The following is a 12141-nucleotide window of genomic DNA, read 5'->3' on the forward strand; positions in this document are numbered from 1 at the left end:
CTCTAGCCAGATAAAGTGACTTTCACTGCTATTGAAAGGAATGTGTGTTGCTGGCTAGGGCAGATATATTACTTAGAATAATAGAATCATAGAGTTGAAAGGAACCTCTAGGGTCATCTAGTCCAACCCCCTGCACAATGCAGGAAACTCACAAACACCTCCCCCGAAATTCACAGGATCTTCATTGCTGTCAGCTGGCCATCTAGCCTCTGTTTAAAAACCTCCAAGGAAGGACACTATACTTGTGTTGATACAGCCCAAAATTACATTTGCCTTTTTAGCCACCGCATCATACTGTTGACTCATGTTCAGCGTATGATCCACTAAGACCCTTAGATCCTTTTCGCACATACTACTGCTAAGACAAGTCTCCCCCATCCTATAACCATGCATTGGATTTTTCCTACCTAAATGCAGAACTTTACATTTATCCCTGTTAAAATTCATTTTATTGATTTTAGCCCAATTTTCCAGCCTGTCAAGGTCATCCTGTATCCTGTTTCTGTCTTCTTCTGTGTTTGCAACCCCTCCCAATTTAGGATCATCTGCAAATTTAATAAGCATTCCCTCTACTTCCAAATCATTGATAAAGATGTTGAACAAAACAGGGCCCAGGGCAGATCCTTGAGGCACTCCACTTGTCATTCCTCTTCAAGAGGATGAGGAACCATTCACAAACACTCTTTGGGTTACAGACCTACATAACAGTAACAGGATCCAAACCACATTTTATCAACTTGTCAACAAGGATAGTATGTGGAACCTTATCAAAAGCCTTACTGAAATCAAGATAAATTATGTCTACAGCATTCCCCTGATCCTGCAAGGTAGTCACTTTCTCAAAAAAGAGATAAGGTTAGTCTGACATGACTTGTTCTTGAGAAACCCATATGAACATATGAAGCTGCCTTATAATGAATCAGACCCTTGGTCCATCAAAGTCAGTATTGTCTACTCAGACTGGCAGCGGCTCTCCAAGGTGTCAAGCTGAAAAGTTCATGCCTACTTGCCTGGACCCTTTTTAGTTGGAGATGCTGGGGATTGAACCTAGGACTTTCTGCTTACCAAGCAGATGCTCTACGACTGAGCCTCTGTCCCTCCCCAATATTGGCTCTTAGTAGTCACAGCCATCCATAAATGTTCCAGGACTGTTTGATTATTTGTTCTAAAGCTTATTCAGATATAGACATCAAGCTGACATCAGTAATTACCCAGATCCTCCTCTCCCCCCTTCTTGAAGATGAGGACAACATTTGCCTTCCTCCAATCTTCTGGCACCTCACCTGTTCTCCAAGAAATCTCAAAAATAATGGCCAGGGGGTCAGAAATCATGTCAGCAAGTTCTTTTATTACCCTTGCATGCAGTTCATCTGGCCCTGAGAACTTCATTTCATTTAAAGAAATTAGGACCAATTCCTCACTAGCAGTCACTTCACCCTTGGGTGACTGCTTGCCTTAGAGCAAGTGACCGATTTCCCCACTAGTCACTGCATGGCCACATTTTGACTTCTGGCTCCCTCCAAATTCCCTCGCAGCTTCCAGATCTAAAAAAAACCAGACCAAGTAACCGCGGGGAAATTGGAGTGAGCTGTGAGTCAAAATGCAGCCACACAGCAACTGGTGGGGAATCAGTCACTTGCTCCAAGGAAAGCAGAAGCCCTGGGGCAGAAAGTCTGCTAATGAGGAATCAGTATAGGGGTTTATGTACTACCCCTGTGCCAATCCTAGACTGTAACTCTCTTGCCTCATCATGTGTTATGTTTTTGCAATGCTGAGCACCTTTTCCCTAACAAGAGAAGACTGAAGAAAAGTGGGAACTGAGCAGTTACAATTTCAGTTTCCTACCCTCACAATGGGCCTACCATGTCCTTGCTCTTTTTCCTAATTTGTACATAAGGGGGAAAAACTTTTTTGTTGTTTTTAGAACCTCTTGCTGGAGTTTTCCTAACTTTCTCTCTAGAAGCACTGATAATTTATTTATATTCATCCTTGGTTAAAAGGCTTTCCTTCCATTTCGATGCTTATCAACTTTTTTTTCTTCTCTTTTTTTAATATGTAGAGATTCTCCGGAGGAAGCTTAATCAAAAACATGTTTGGTCATTAATATTATGCAACAAATTTTTCTTCCCACTGCACCATTGTTTTCTCTTCATCTTTTTTCCTCCAATTGATGCAACCCTTGGTTTTCTTTTCATTGATTCTTGTTTTTTATAATAAATAACCTGCAACTATAAGTTTCTAGAGTATTCGCTCTCCTCCCATCCTTCAAAGACAAAAAGAAATCACAGAATCATTTCTGAACAGTGCAATGAAATGCCAGGAATAGCCATGTGGCCCTAAAAAGAGGCTATAGTTGTTATAGTGAAAAAGTTTCCAACCAGCTTCCCTCCTCCTCAGCTTGCTTTGCTCCACCTTTTTTTTCTCCTTACCCCCTCTTTAGGGTTCTCAGCCCCAAGTACTAGCAGGGTTTCATCCACTTGTGTGGGCTTTGATTTGCCACTGGCTAGCTGGCCAATGAGGAAAACCCCATCCTGCAATGATGTCACCAGGAAGTGACATGATCAGTTTGCCAACATCAGGCGTGGCACTGTAGTTTTGGGCAGAATCTATGGTTTTGAAGGCAACCCCCCCCCCCATAGTTTTGCCCCAAAAGTAGAGTGTTGCCTCCAACATCAGTGATGTCATTTCCAGGTGACATCATTGCAGCACACATGCAGCAGAAGATCCTGGAAAGGACCCAGGACCCTGCCACTGGCTGCCAGGTAGGACCTGGCAACTCCACCCCTCCTTCCTCCTCTCCCATCTCTCTGGGTTAGAGAACAGAGTTCCAAATTCTGTGCAAAAAGCAGATGCATTTGATGTTTCTCATCTATTTAAACCCGCCTATGTTTCCAGGCTGATAATTGTGGCAACCCATGCCCTGTTTCTTAGACTAAGATGTGTCTGTTGCTAGACAAGTCACAGAGTAAGTATATGATGAGGATTTGGGATCCTCATCATATACCCCCAAAATGCTACCAGAATGCATTTTAGTACATAGAATATAACACAGGGATTAGTGATGCCACCCCTCCAAGTGGGAGCAGCAGGAGAAAAAATTCAAAAATGGCCATCAAGTCTATGATCCGACATCACTTCGGGGGAGACAGCACATTCCTAGAGGAATAATAATAAGATGATGATATTGGATTTATATCCCGCCCTCCACTCCGAAGAGTCTCAGAGCGGCTCACAATCTCCTTTACCTTCCTCCCCCACAACAGACACCCTGTGAGGTGGGTGGGGCTGGAGAGGGCTCTCACAGCAGCTGCCCTTTCAAGGAGAACCCCTGCCAGAGCTATGGCTGACCCAAGGCCATGCCAGCAGGTGCAAGTGGAGGAGTAGGGAATCAAACCCGGTTCTCCCAGATAAGAGACCGCATACTTAACCACTACACCAAACTGGCTCTCACCAAACTGGAAACTCTGTGGTAAAACCAGAGTTCTCAGCAATTTCTAGAAAGGATTTATGTCATTTCTGGATTTTCCCCAGAAGGGATGTCATGCCATTGCTTATGGCTGCCCCTACCATGTCTTGACCCCACCCCAAGTCTCCCTCTATTTAGTATGTAGTCTTCAATGATAATAAATTCAATCATTACTATGAATGCTGAAGGCAAACAAATATTCTATTTTGCACTGTAAGCCCCTCTCCGGAAGGTCAAATACATGCAATTTTGTTTGTCTGCTGCTCAAAAGCAAGATGAAGCAATATGCTGGGGGCCCTCAACCATGTGGCAGCCAGGGCCGGTTAGCCTCCTGCCTGCAAATAGGTCTGATCTGAAAGTAGGGGATCACTTGATGGCTGCTGATCACAAAGGAATTGATGCCTTCTTACTCCCTAAAATAAAAAAGGTATTTGTGAAAGGCTAAGATTCCTTCTTACTTTTTACATTGTAAATTTCCTGTCTGAGCCTGCAAAGTACTTCAAGAAAACGTAGGGAGACGGACATTATATGCGCAGTTGTGGAAGCAAGAAAAAATACCAGAGAAATGGGATTGGATTGTAAAAGTTATGACATGGAGTGAAATGGACAAATTACGGTAACAAGAATTTTAAGAGACTATGATTTAGAAGTTTTTAAGATGGAGTGGAAAATTTTCAGAAGATATGTAGAAAAAGAGTGGAAAATAAAAGGACATTGGACAATTTTTGATAATGATTAAGTCTTAGAAAAAAGAATATTAATTTTTGTTTTTATTAGTTAAGGGTACCTTTAAACATTAGTACTTTAAGTAAATAACACCAGAGGGGGTCAAGTAACGGGGGGAGGGGTGGGTAGAAAGTAATATATGGGATAGATAAAAGAAGGTATTAATGATGCAAGAAATATAATTTGTTACCATATGTTACCAAATAAAATTGTTTTCACCATAAGAAGAGGTAGGGAGATATATGTGCAGTGGCACAAGACATTATTATATACCATTTTAAAAGTACTAAAATATTAACATACCATTAACCAGAATATGATTTAGTGACTCAACAGAATGTGTGCTACATTTAGCTGTTTCTGAGGGTATCCTCTTCACCAGTGGTCATTTTGAATAAGTCATTATAGTATTTTTCACCCAGAGCAATGCAGGTTAAATTCAAACAAGCCAAACCCAAGGGTGCTTGTCAACTACCCTGCTCTCCCTCAGTGAGCCCCAAAGACCTCTGAAAAGCTGATGCAGGGTCTACATGGACAAAAACCACATGGCTTGGGAGATGCAAAGACCAAGGGAAGCCTAGCAAGATCACCCCAATTACCTTCCTCTCCTGCCAGCAGCATTTCCATTGGCACAAGGGCAAAGTAGGGAAGGAGGGTTAGTCCCAACTGCCTCTCCACAATGCAGGTTCGTGAATAGTGTTGCCAGCTCAGGAGTTGGGAAATACCTGGAGATTCTAGGGTGCAGCCTGGAGAGGGCCAAGTTTGGGGAGGAGAAGGACCTCAGCAGGGTACAATGTCAGAGTCCACTCTCCAAAGCAGCCATTTTCCCCCAAGGAGCTGCTCTATGTTGTGTGGAGATCCACTGTAATAATGAGAGATCTCCAGGTGCTATGTGGAGGTTGGGAACCATATTCCCAGGTCACGACTCTCTGTCCACGCAGGTAGTATGGCCTCCAGTATCAAGTATCTGAAGGATTGTTGAAGATGATTTGATGATCCATATTAGAAGAAGAAATTGGATTTATATCTATCCTTCACTCAGAGTCTCAGAGTGGCTTACATAAGAACATAAAAGAAGCCATGTTGGATCAGGCCAATGGCCCATCCAGTCCAACACTCTGTGTCACATAAGAACATAAGAGAAGCCACGTTGGATCAGGCCAATGGCCCCTCCAGTCCAAACACTCTGTGTCACATAAGAACATAAGAGAAGCCACGTTGGATCAGGCCAGTGGCCCATCCAGTCTGTATCACATAAGAACATAAAAGAAGCCATGTTGGATCAGGCCAATGGCCCATCCAGTCCAACACTCTGTGTCACATAAGAACATAAGAGAAGCCCTGTAGGATCAGGCCAGTGGCCCATCCAGTCTGTGTCACATAAGAACATAAAAGAAGCCACGTTGGATCAGGCCAATGGCCCATCCAGTCCAACACTCTGTGTCACATAAGAACATAAGAGAAGCCCTGTGGGATCAGGCCAATGGCTCATCCAGTCCAACACTCTGTGTCACACAGTGGCAAAAAAAAGGAGGTTCACAAGTGGGGCTAGAAGCCCTTCCACTTTGCCCCCCCCTAGCACCAAGAATACAGAGCATCACTGCCCCAGACAGTTCCAAAAAAAAAAAGATAACAACAAAACAACAACAACAACAATTTTTCTTTCTTCAGAAGTACACTGACCTCTAAGGGAGACAGTTCTCTGCTGGGGGCTTACCGATCACTACTGCCCCTCCTCAGGGCCCTGTCTATCTTCCTTCTCATTTTTCTTTTTCTCACTCCTTTCTCCCCCTCTTTTTTTCTACCTCCCCCTTCTGTTCTTTCTCTGTATCTCTGTCTTTCAGTCTTTTTATTTCATTCTGTCTACCTTCCTCCCTTTAATGCACACAAACAGTAGAAGTTAAGTTCTCTTCAACTGACAAGGAAAGTTTGTTCACAGCAGGGAGGGGCCACTTCAGGGGGAGCAAAAGGTAGGCTTGCAATGGCTTTCTTCACAGTGTCAGCTGCTTGATGCTACCAGCCATTTCCTCCCAGCCCCCGCCCCCACTGTGAAGACTGTCCATTTCCCATGTAGAGGCTGATGGGTTGCCAACTCCAGGTTAGTAAATTCCAGTTTGCAGAGATCAACTCCCCTTGAGGTGTGTGTGTGTGTGTGTGTGTGTGTGTGTGCAGGGGAATTAATACCTTCACTTGGGCGGGTGGGAAGACAGAAAGGCTGAGGGGGCACTTGCCCAGAGGCCTTTAGTGGTACCTTTCCAGGTTGGTGGGAAATTCCTAAGGTATCAATGTAGACCTCTGAGGGAGAGGCCTTTCCTCCTGGGAACCACTGTTCCCAAACTCCAGGAGAGGGCTGGAGATCTCTCAGAATTACAACTGCTATCCAGATGGCAGAGACCAGCTCCCCTTGAGGTGGGGGGGGGAGTGAATGCCTTCACTTGGGTGGATGAGAATACAGCAAGTCTGGGGGAGCACTCACACAGAGGCCTTTAGTGGTACCTTTGCAGGTTGGTGGGAAATTCCTGGAGATTCTGTGGTAGAGTTGGAAGCACAAGTGGAAGGCTGGTCTTATTAAAGTGACTGGGGAATGATAGAGACAAAAATTGGAGTTTTGCTGGGGGTGAAAGCAGCAATATCAGGCAATGAGCCTCACAATAGGCTTGGAGGGGAAAGGCCTGAGGTGGAGGGAATGCGTATTCAGGAATGATATTGAAAGTCATATATTTTCCAAATAAGGAAATGAAACAAGGAAGGGTTAGAGCAAGTTTGGTGACAAGTTGGGTTTATTACAGGTACCTGCTGTTAAACTTAGACCAGGGGTGGCAAAACTGTGGTTTGGGAGCCACATGTGGCTCTTTCACACATATTGTGAAAGCCCCCACCACCCTGTTGGCTGCTTGAAGAAGGCATTTGTCTCTTTAAAATACTTCTCCAAGCCAGCAGGCAGCTTGGAGAATGCATTTAAAGTTGCTTTCTTTCCACCACTCCTTCCTCATATCTGTGAAGTCCCCAAGTCTTTCAATAAAGAGGTTCTTTGTATTTTCAAATAAGCATTTTAACAGAAGGTAGCATGGTATACTTCAGGCACTGGGTCAGTGAAGGAACTGACCCAGTTTGAACAGGACAAAGATTATATAGGTAGTTACTGTTATATAGGTACTAACAGTTAACCGCGTGCTCAATTTAGAGCCCGCAGGTATTTCAAACTACAAAGGTTAAATGTTACATCAACAATCCTCTCAGGGCATGGCTACAGAAAACAGCATTCTAAGGTGGGAGTTATCGGCCTTGAAGTGAACATTTTCCCACTCGAAGAAGGTGCATGGAAGACATACAACAGGCCTGCGCAGCACTGTAAATAAGGGACTTGACATACTGCCCCCCTTAAATGGCCCCTCGGGGTTTAGAGGGGAACTTTTTGTAGAACTTTCGAATAAGAGCTGGGGCCTGGACCTGGCTGAATGAGACCCATTCGTTGTGTGATGGGGGAAAGTGTAACCATTTAATTAAGTAATACAGTGTCCTTTTAATTTTGGCATCCAGTATTTCCTTGACTTCATGGTGGTTTTTGTCCCCCCACGGGGATGGGGTCAGGCGCTGTGATTCGAGGATGCCACCTCGATCCACCAGGGTCACGTCGGAGCAGTCTGGAATGGAAGACGGGATGCACTTTGTTAAACACTTTGGGCAATTCCAACTCAACAGTTACTTTATTTATCACTTTCTTTATTTTAAAGGGCCCCAAGTACTTTTAAGCAAATTTCTTAGATGGCTGGTTCAAAGGAAGATTTTTTGTAGACAAAAATACTGAGTCTCCTACTTTAAAGTCCCAAGTAGGGGAGTGATGCTTGTTGTAGTTTTTTTTATAAGTCTCTTTGGCTGCCTTTAGGTTGCGCTGGATAAGCTCCCATGACACACTCAGCTTAGTTCACCATTGAGAGAATTCAGAAGGGGGAGGGTCAGGTTGCTCTCCCCCTGGCAGGAGTGGGAAAGGTTTTCCCTCATACCCGTTAATGATAGTAAGGGGGAATGCTTTGGTGGAGCTGTGGACACTATTTTTATAACCATACTCCGCAAAGGGTAGTAGCCCCACCCTGTCCGATTGCTGGTGACTTATGAAGCATCACAGATACTGTTTGAAAATCATGTCGGTTCTCTCTGTCTGTCCATCTATCTGCAGGTGACGCTCAGAGCTCAACCCCTGCTCAATTTGAGTCAGTTTACAGAAAGCTTTCCAAAAAGTGGCAATGAACTGGATCCCCCTGTGACTAATTATCTTATCTGGAAATGAATGTAGTTTCACCACTTGCTAAAAGAATAGTTGCGCCAGTTTCTTGGCTGTGGGGATTTTTGCACAGGGTATAAAATGTGCTTGCTTAGAGAAGGTATCTACTACCACAAGTATCACCGTTTTCCCTGCAGAGAGGAGAAGATCTGTAATAAAATCCATTGAGACAATTGACCAGGGCAGAGTGGCAGTTTCCATGAGCTGGAGTAGCCCGGGCGGCTTCCCCTCCCCCTTCAGGGCATTCGGTGGCCAGGTGGCCCACTTCATTGCATCGGCAATGTCTCCCTCCCGGGGTTTTCTCCTTCCTTCCTGGGGGAAGGGCTTTCCTGTTTTCAGCTTTAGTCCCTGACCGAGACTCACGTCCCCCCCTGCTCCCTTGCTGCTGCTGCCTTTGGAGCGCAATTCTGTGCATTCGTGTCTCTACTTCACCAGCTAATTGGATCCAGCCCACTAGTGTGTCTGGGTTGGCTTGGTTCAGGGCCTGATCGAGGAGACTAGCACTGAGGCCCCTCTGGAACTGGTCGATCTTCATCTCTTCGTTCCGCCCTCTCACCTTGGCGGAGCTGGCACTGAATTCCGTGGCATAGTCCCGCACCGACCTGGTTCCCTGCTGCAAGTTTCTCAGGGTCGTCAGTGCCCTCATCTCCTGCAGGGGGTCTTCATACTGCACTAGGAGTGCCTACAGGAAATCGTCCACTGAGTAGAGTTCAGCCGTCCAAGCTCGTAGAGGCTCACATACCATCTGTTCGCGGCTCCTTCCACTTTGGAGCCGAGGTAGTCCACTCTGCTGGCCTCGTTGGGTAAAGTGTTCCCCCAATAGTGCATATAGCTGGTGGCCTAGATCACAAAGTACTCCACTTCATTGGGATCTCCGTTAAACTTGGCTGATAGCTCTCGGGTTCCCCCTTGCTTCAGCGGTTACTGAGGTTGGGGAGCCGGCCTACCTCGTCCTCTGTCCTTCCCCAGGGGAGCCGGGGGGTGCAGGGTTCTGGTTTTTTGCCACCCTATTTCTTGCAGCATGAAGGTGGCATTGGCTCTCATCTCCTGGTGTAGGCTGAATGCCAGTTCCACCATTTCGAACCTTAAAACCCAGAGGGGATCTCCCTCGCCCATGCCGGCCCCTCTGGTCTCAGCCGCCGCATGTGCCGGGGGGTTCTGTGATTCCTTTCACTCGTCCTCCTGTTCATCAGGGATGACCCTCTCATCTTCTTCCCCAACTCCTGTCATCGCAGCTTGGGTTTCCAGGATAGCTGCATGCCGGGCTTGGCTCACTTCCATAATCTTGGTGGACCTGCGCGGGTTCCGCACTCTGGGTGTGATGAACATCTGCTGGGTGTACAGCAAGAAACCCCTCCTTGCTGGTCTGCGCCAGTCGATGATGTGCCACAGAGGCTGTCTCGGGATGGCTCCTGTTGCTTTCCCCACTGGTCTGTGGGTTTCTGGAATGTCTGGTGCTTGTCTGTTATCTGGAGTCCTTTCTGCCATAGCATGAAGGTTCTCAAGTATTCAGTTAAGCACTGATGGTCAGTTCCTGCACTATGTCAAGTCCCCAAGTCCTTCAATAAAGAGACTCTTTGTATGTTCAAATAAGCATTTTAATAGAAGGTAGCATGGTATATTTCAGGCACTGAGTCAGTGAAGGAATTGACCCAGTTTGAACAGGACAAAAATCATATAGGCAGTTACTGACAGTTAATAGCGCACCCATTTCAAACTACAAAGGCAGGCATTGCATACTACAAAGGTTAAATGTTACATCAGCAATCCTCTCAGGGCATGGCTACGGATAATGGCATTCTAAGGTGGGAGTTACTGGCCTTGAAGTGAATGTTTTCCCACTCGTAAAAGGTGCTAACTTCCCGTGGCTATAATCTAGACACACATTCCATGCAAGACATACAACAGGCCTGCACAGTAAATAAGGGACTTGACACTCTCTATTCCTTCCCTCCTTCCCTCACTTGCAGCTCTCAAGCATCTGATGTTTATTCTATGCAGCTCTTAGGTTAAGCAAGTTTGGCCATCCCTGGACTAGACTGAGTCCAAACAGGGCATTGTACTTTGACTACAACAAAATGTTTAGCATAATAACAATAGATAAAACCATGTATGATTTGAATAATATATCTCTAGGTTTTATTTTGTTCTCTAACTGCACCTTTCCAGTCACCCTGGCTGGTTGTTATATCCCAATGTGATCTGAGTCTGTTTTTTTTCCCTGGATGATCTTTACCTTCTTTGTCTTGCACACACCAGCTGAGGCTCACTCCATTCTTTTCTGGTAAAACACTCTTTAGACAAGAACAAGCCATACCATTCTAAGAGGGCAGGATGGATGGGCTAGGTCCAGATAAAAGGGGTGGAGTTTGGGGCCACAAAACAGAGGCAAAATGGTCATATCAACGATCAGAGAAAACAAAGGTGATGATTTCAGTTTAAGTCTTAAATCCGCGTGAGTTTGAATACACAACACAACCGGCGCATAGCCTCCCTGCTGTACGATGCATTCATTGTGATCTCATTACAGCATCTTGCTGCTAAGTAGTGGCCAATTAAGTTTGCATTACTGTAGCTAGTACTGGAATGACTGAAAAGACCTTAGGATGCAAAGAAATGAACCTTTTATCCAAAATGTCATACCTCCATTTCTGTACAGTACAACATTTTTTTAAACAATGCCACCTCTATCGATAATGGCCATTCAATAGTGCCAATCTGAACAGCTCCAGTGGCAATTCCAGTTTCATTCTATTTACTGTTCCTCCATGCTGCCCTCTCATGCTCTGGCCAGCTGCCTCAGAGGAAAGAAATACAATAATAATAATAATAATAACAACAACAACAAACTTTTATTTATACCCCACCCTCCCTGCCTAGGCAGGCTCAGGGCGGCTAACAAGACATGGTAAAACCATGATACAGATAAACAATAGATAATATAATTAATAATTTAAACAATAAAACCAATAAAACAATATGACATTAAAAGACAGTCGAATGGCATATAAGATGGCTCGGTATTACTGATCTTATCAGGAGTTCTGTCTTAAAAAGCTAGCTGAAAGAGGGCAGCAAAGAGCAGAGGCTTCCAGTCATTTGGTTGCCAACCTCCAAGTAGCACCTGGAGATCATCTGTGATTGCAATTGACTTCCAGATGACTAAGAGTTTTCTCCCCTGGAGAAAATGACTGCTTTGGAAGGTGGACTTGAGGGATTCCTCCTCTCCCCAAGCCCCTTGCTGAGGTCCCTCCCATCCCCAAAACCCACCCTCCTCCAGCTCCATCCCCCAAATTTCCAAGTATTTCCCAACCTGGAGCTGGCAACCTTATGAGCATTGCTGATTTTTAGAACAGGGACAAAAGTCTATAAGAAAACTGGGCAGGCACTCAACCCTACTACCTCCGCGTAACGTCCATTTCCAGGTCACCTTCCTCCTGGCTTACCTCCACTGGTAACGACAGGGTGCTCCACCTGCTGGCACTGAGGATCCTCTGGTGCTGCTGTCCCCCAGCATAACACCCCCAGCCCTGTGAGTATCAGGCCAATCAGGGTGCTGTCCTTCATCATGGCCACGTTTATACCGGTCGCATCTCCTTTAGCCAGAAACTCTCCTTGTATACGAAGGTGGAGAGGAGCTACAGAACGCAAAAAGAAAGATGAAGGT

The 12141-nt window shown here is 45.3% G+C and overlaps 1 protein-coding gene across 1 annotated transcript in view; it reads right to left on the bottom strand.

The window, feature by feature from the left end:
• The window catches only part of SEMA5A (semaphorin 5A), a 179568-nt gene that overhangs the window by 151373 nt on the left and 16054 nt on the right, over nucleotides 1–12141 (bottom strand). Inside the window, exon 2 of the mRNA XM_060253773.1 lies at nucleotides 11921–12112. Within this exon, the coding sequence (XP_060109756.1) occupies nucleotides 11921–12044 (124 nt within the window). The 5' untranslated portion in view covers nucleotides 12045–12112. The remainder of the gene's footprint in view (nucleotides 1–11920; nucleotides 12113–12141) is intronic.

Source organism: Heteronotia binoei, chromosome 14 (genome assembly GCF_032191835.1).
Source record: "Heteronotia binoei isolate CCM8104 ecotype False Entrance Well chromosome 14, APGP_CSIRO_Hbin_v1, whole genome shotgun sequence".
NCBI lineage: Eukaryota > Metazoa > Chordata > Lepidosauria > Squamata > Gekkonidae > Heteronotia > Heteronotia binoei.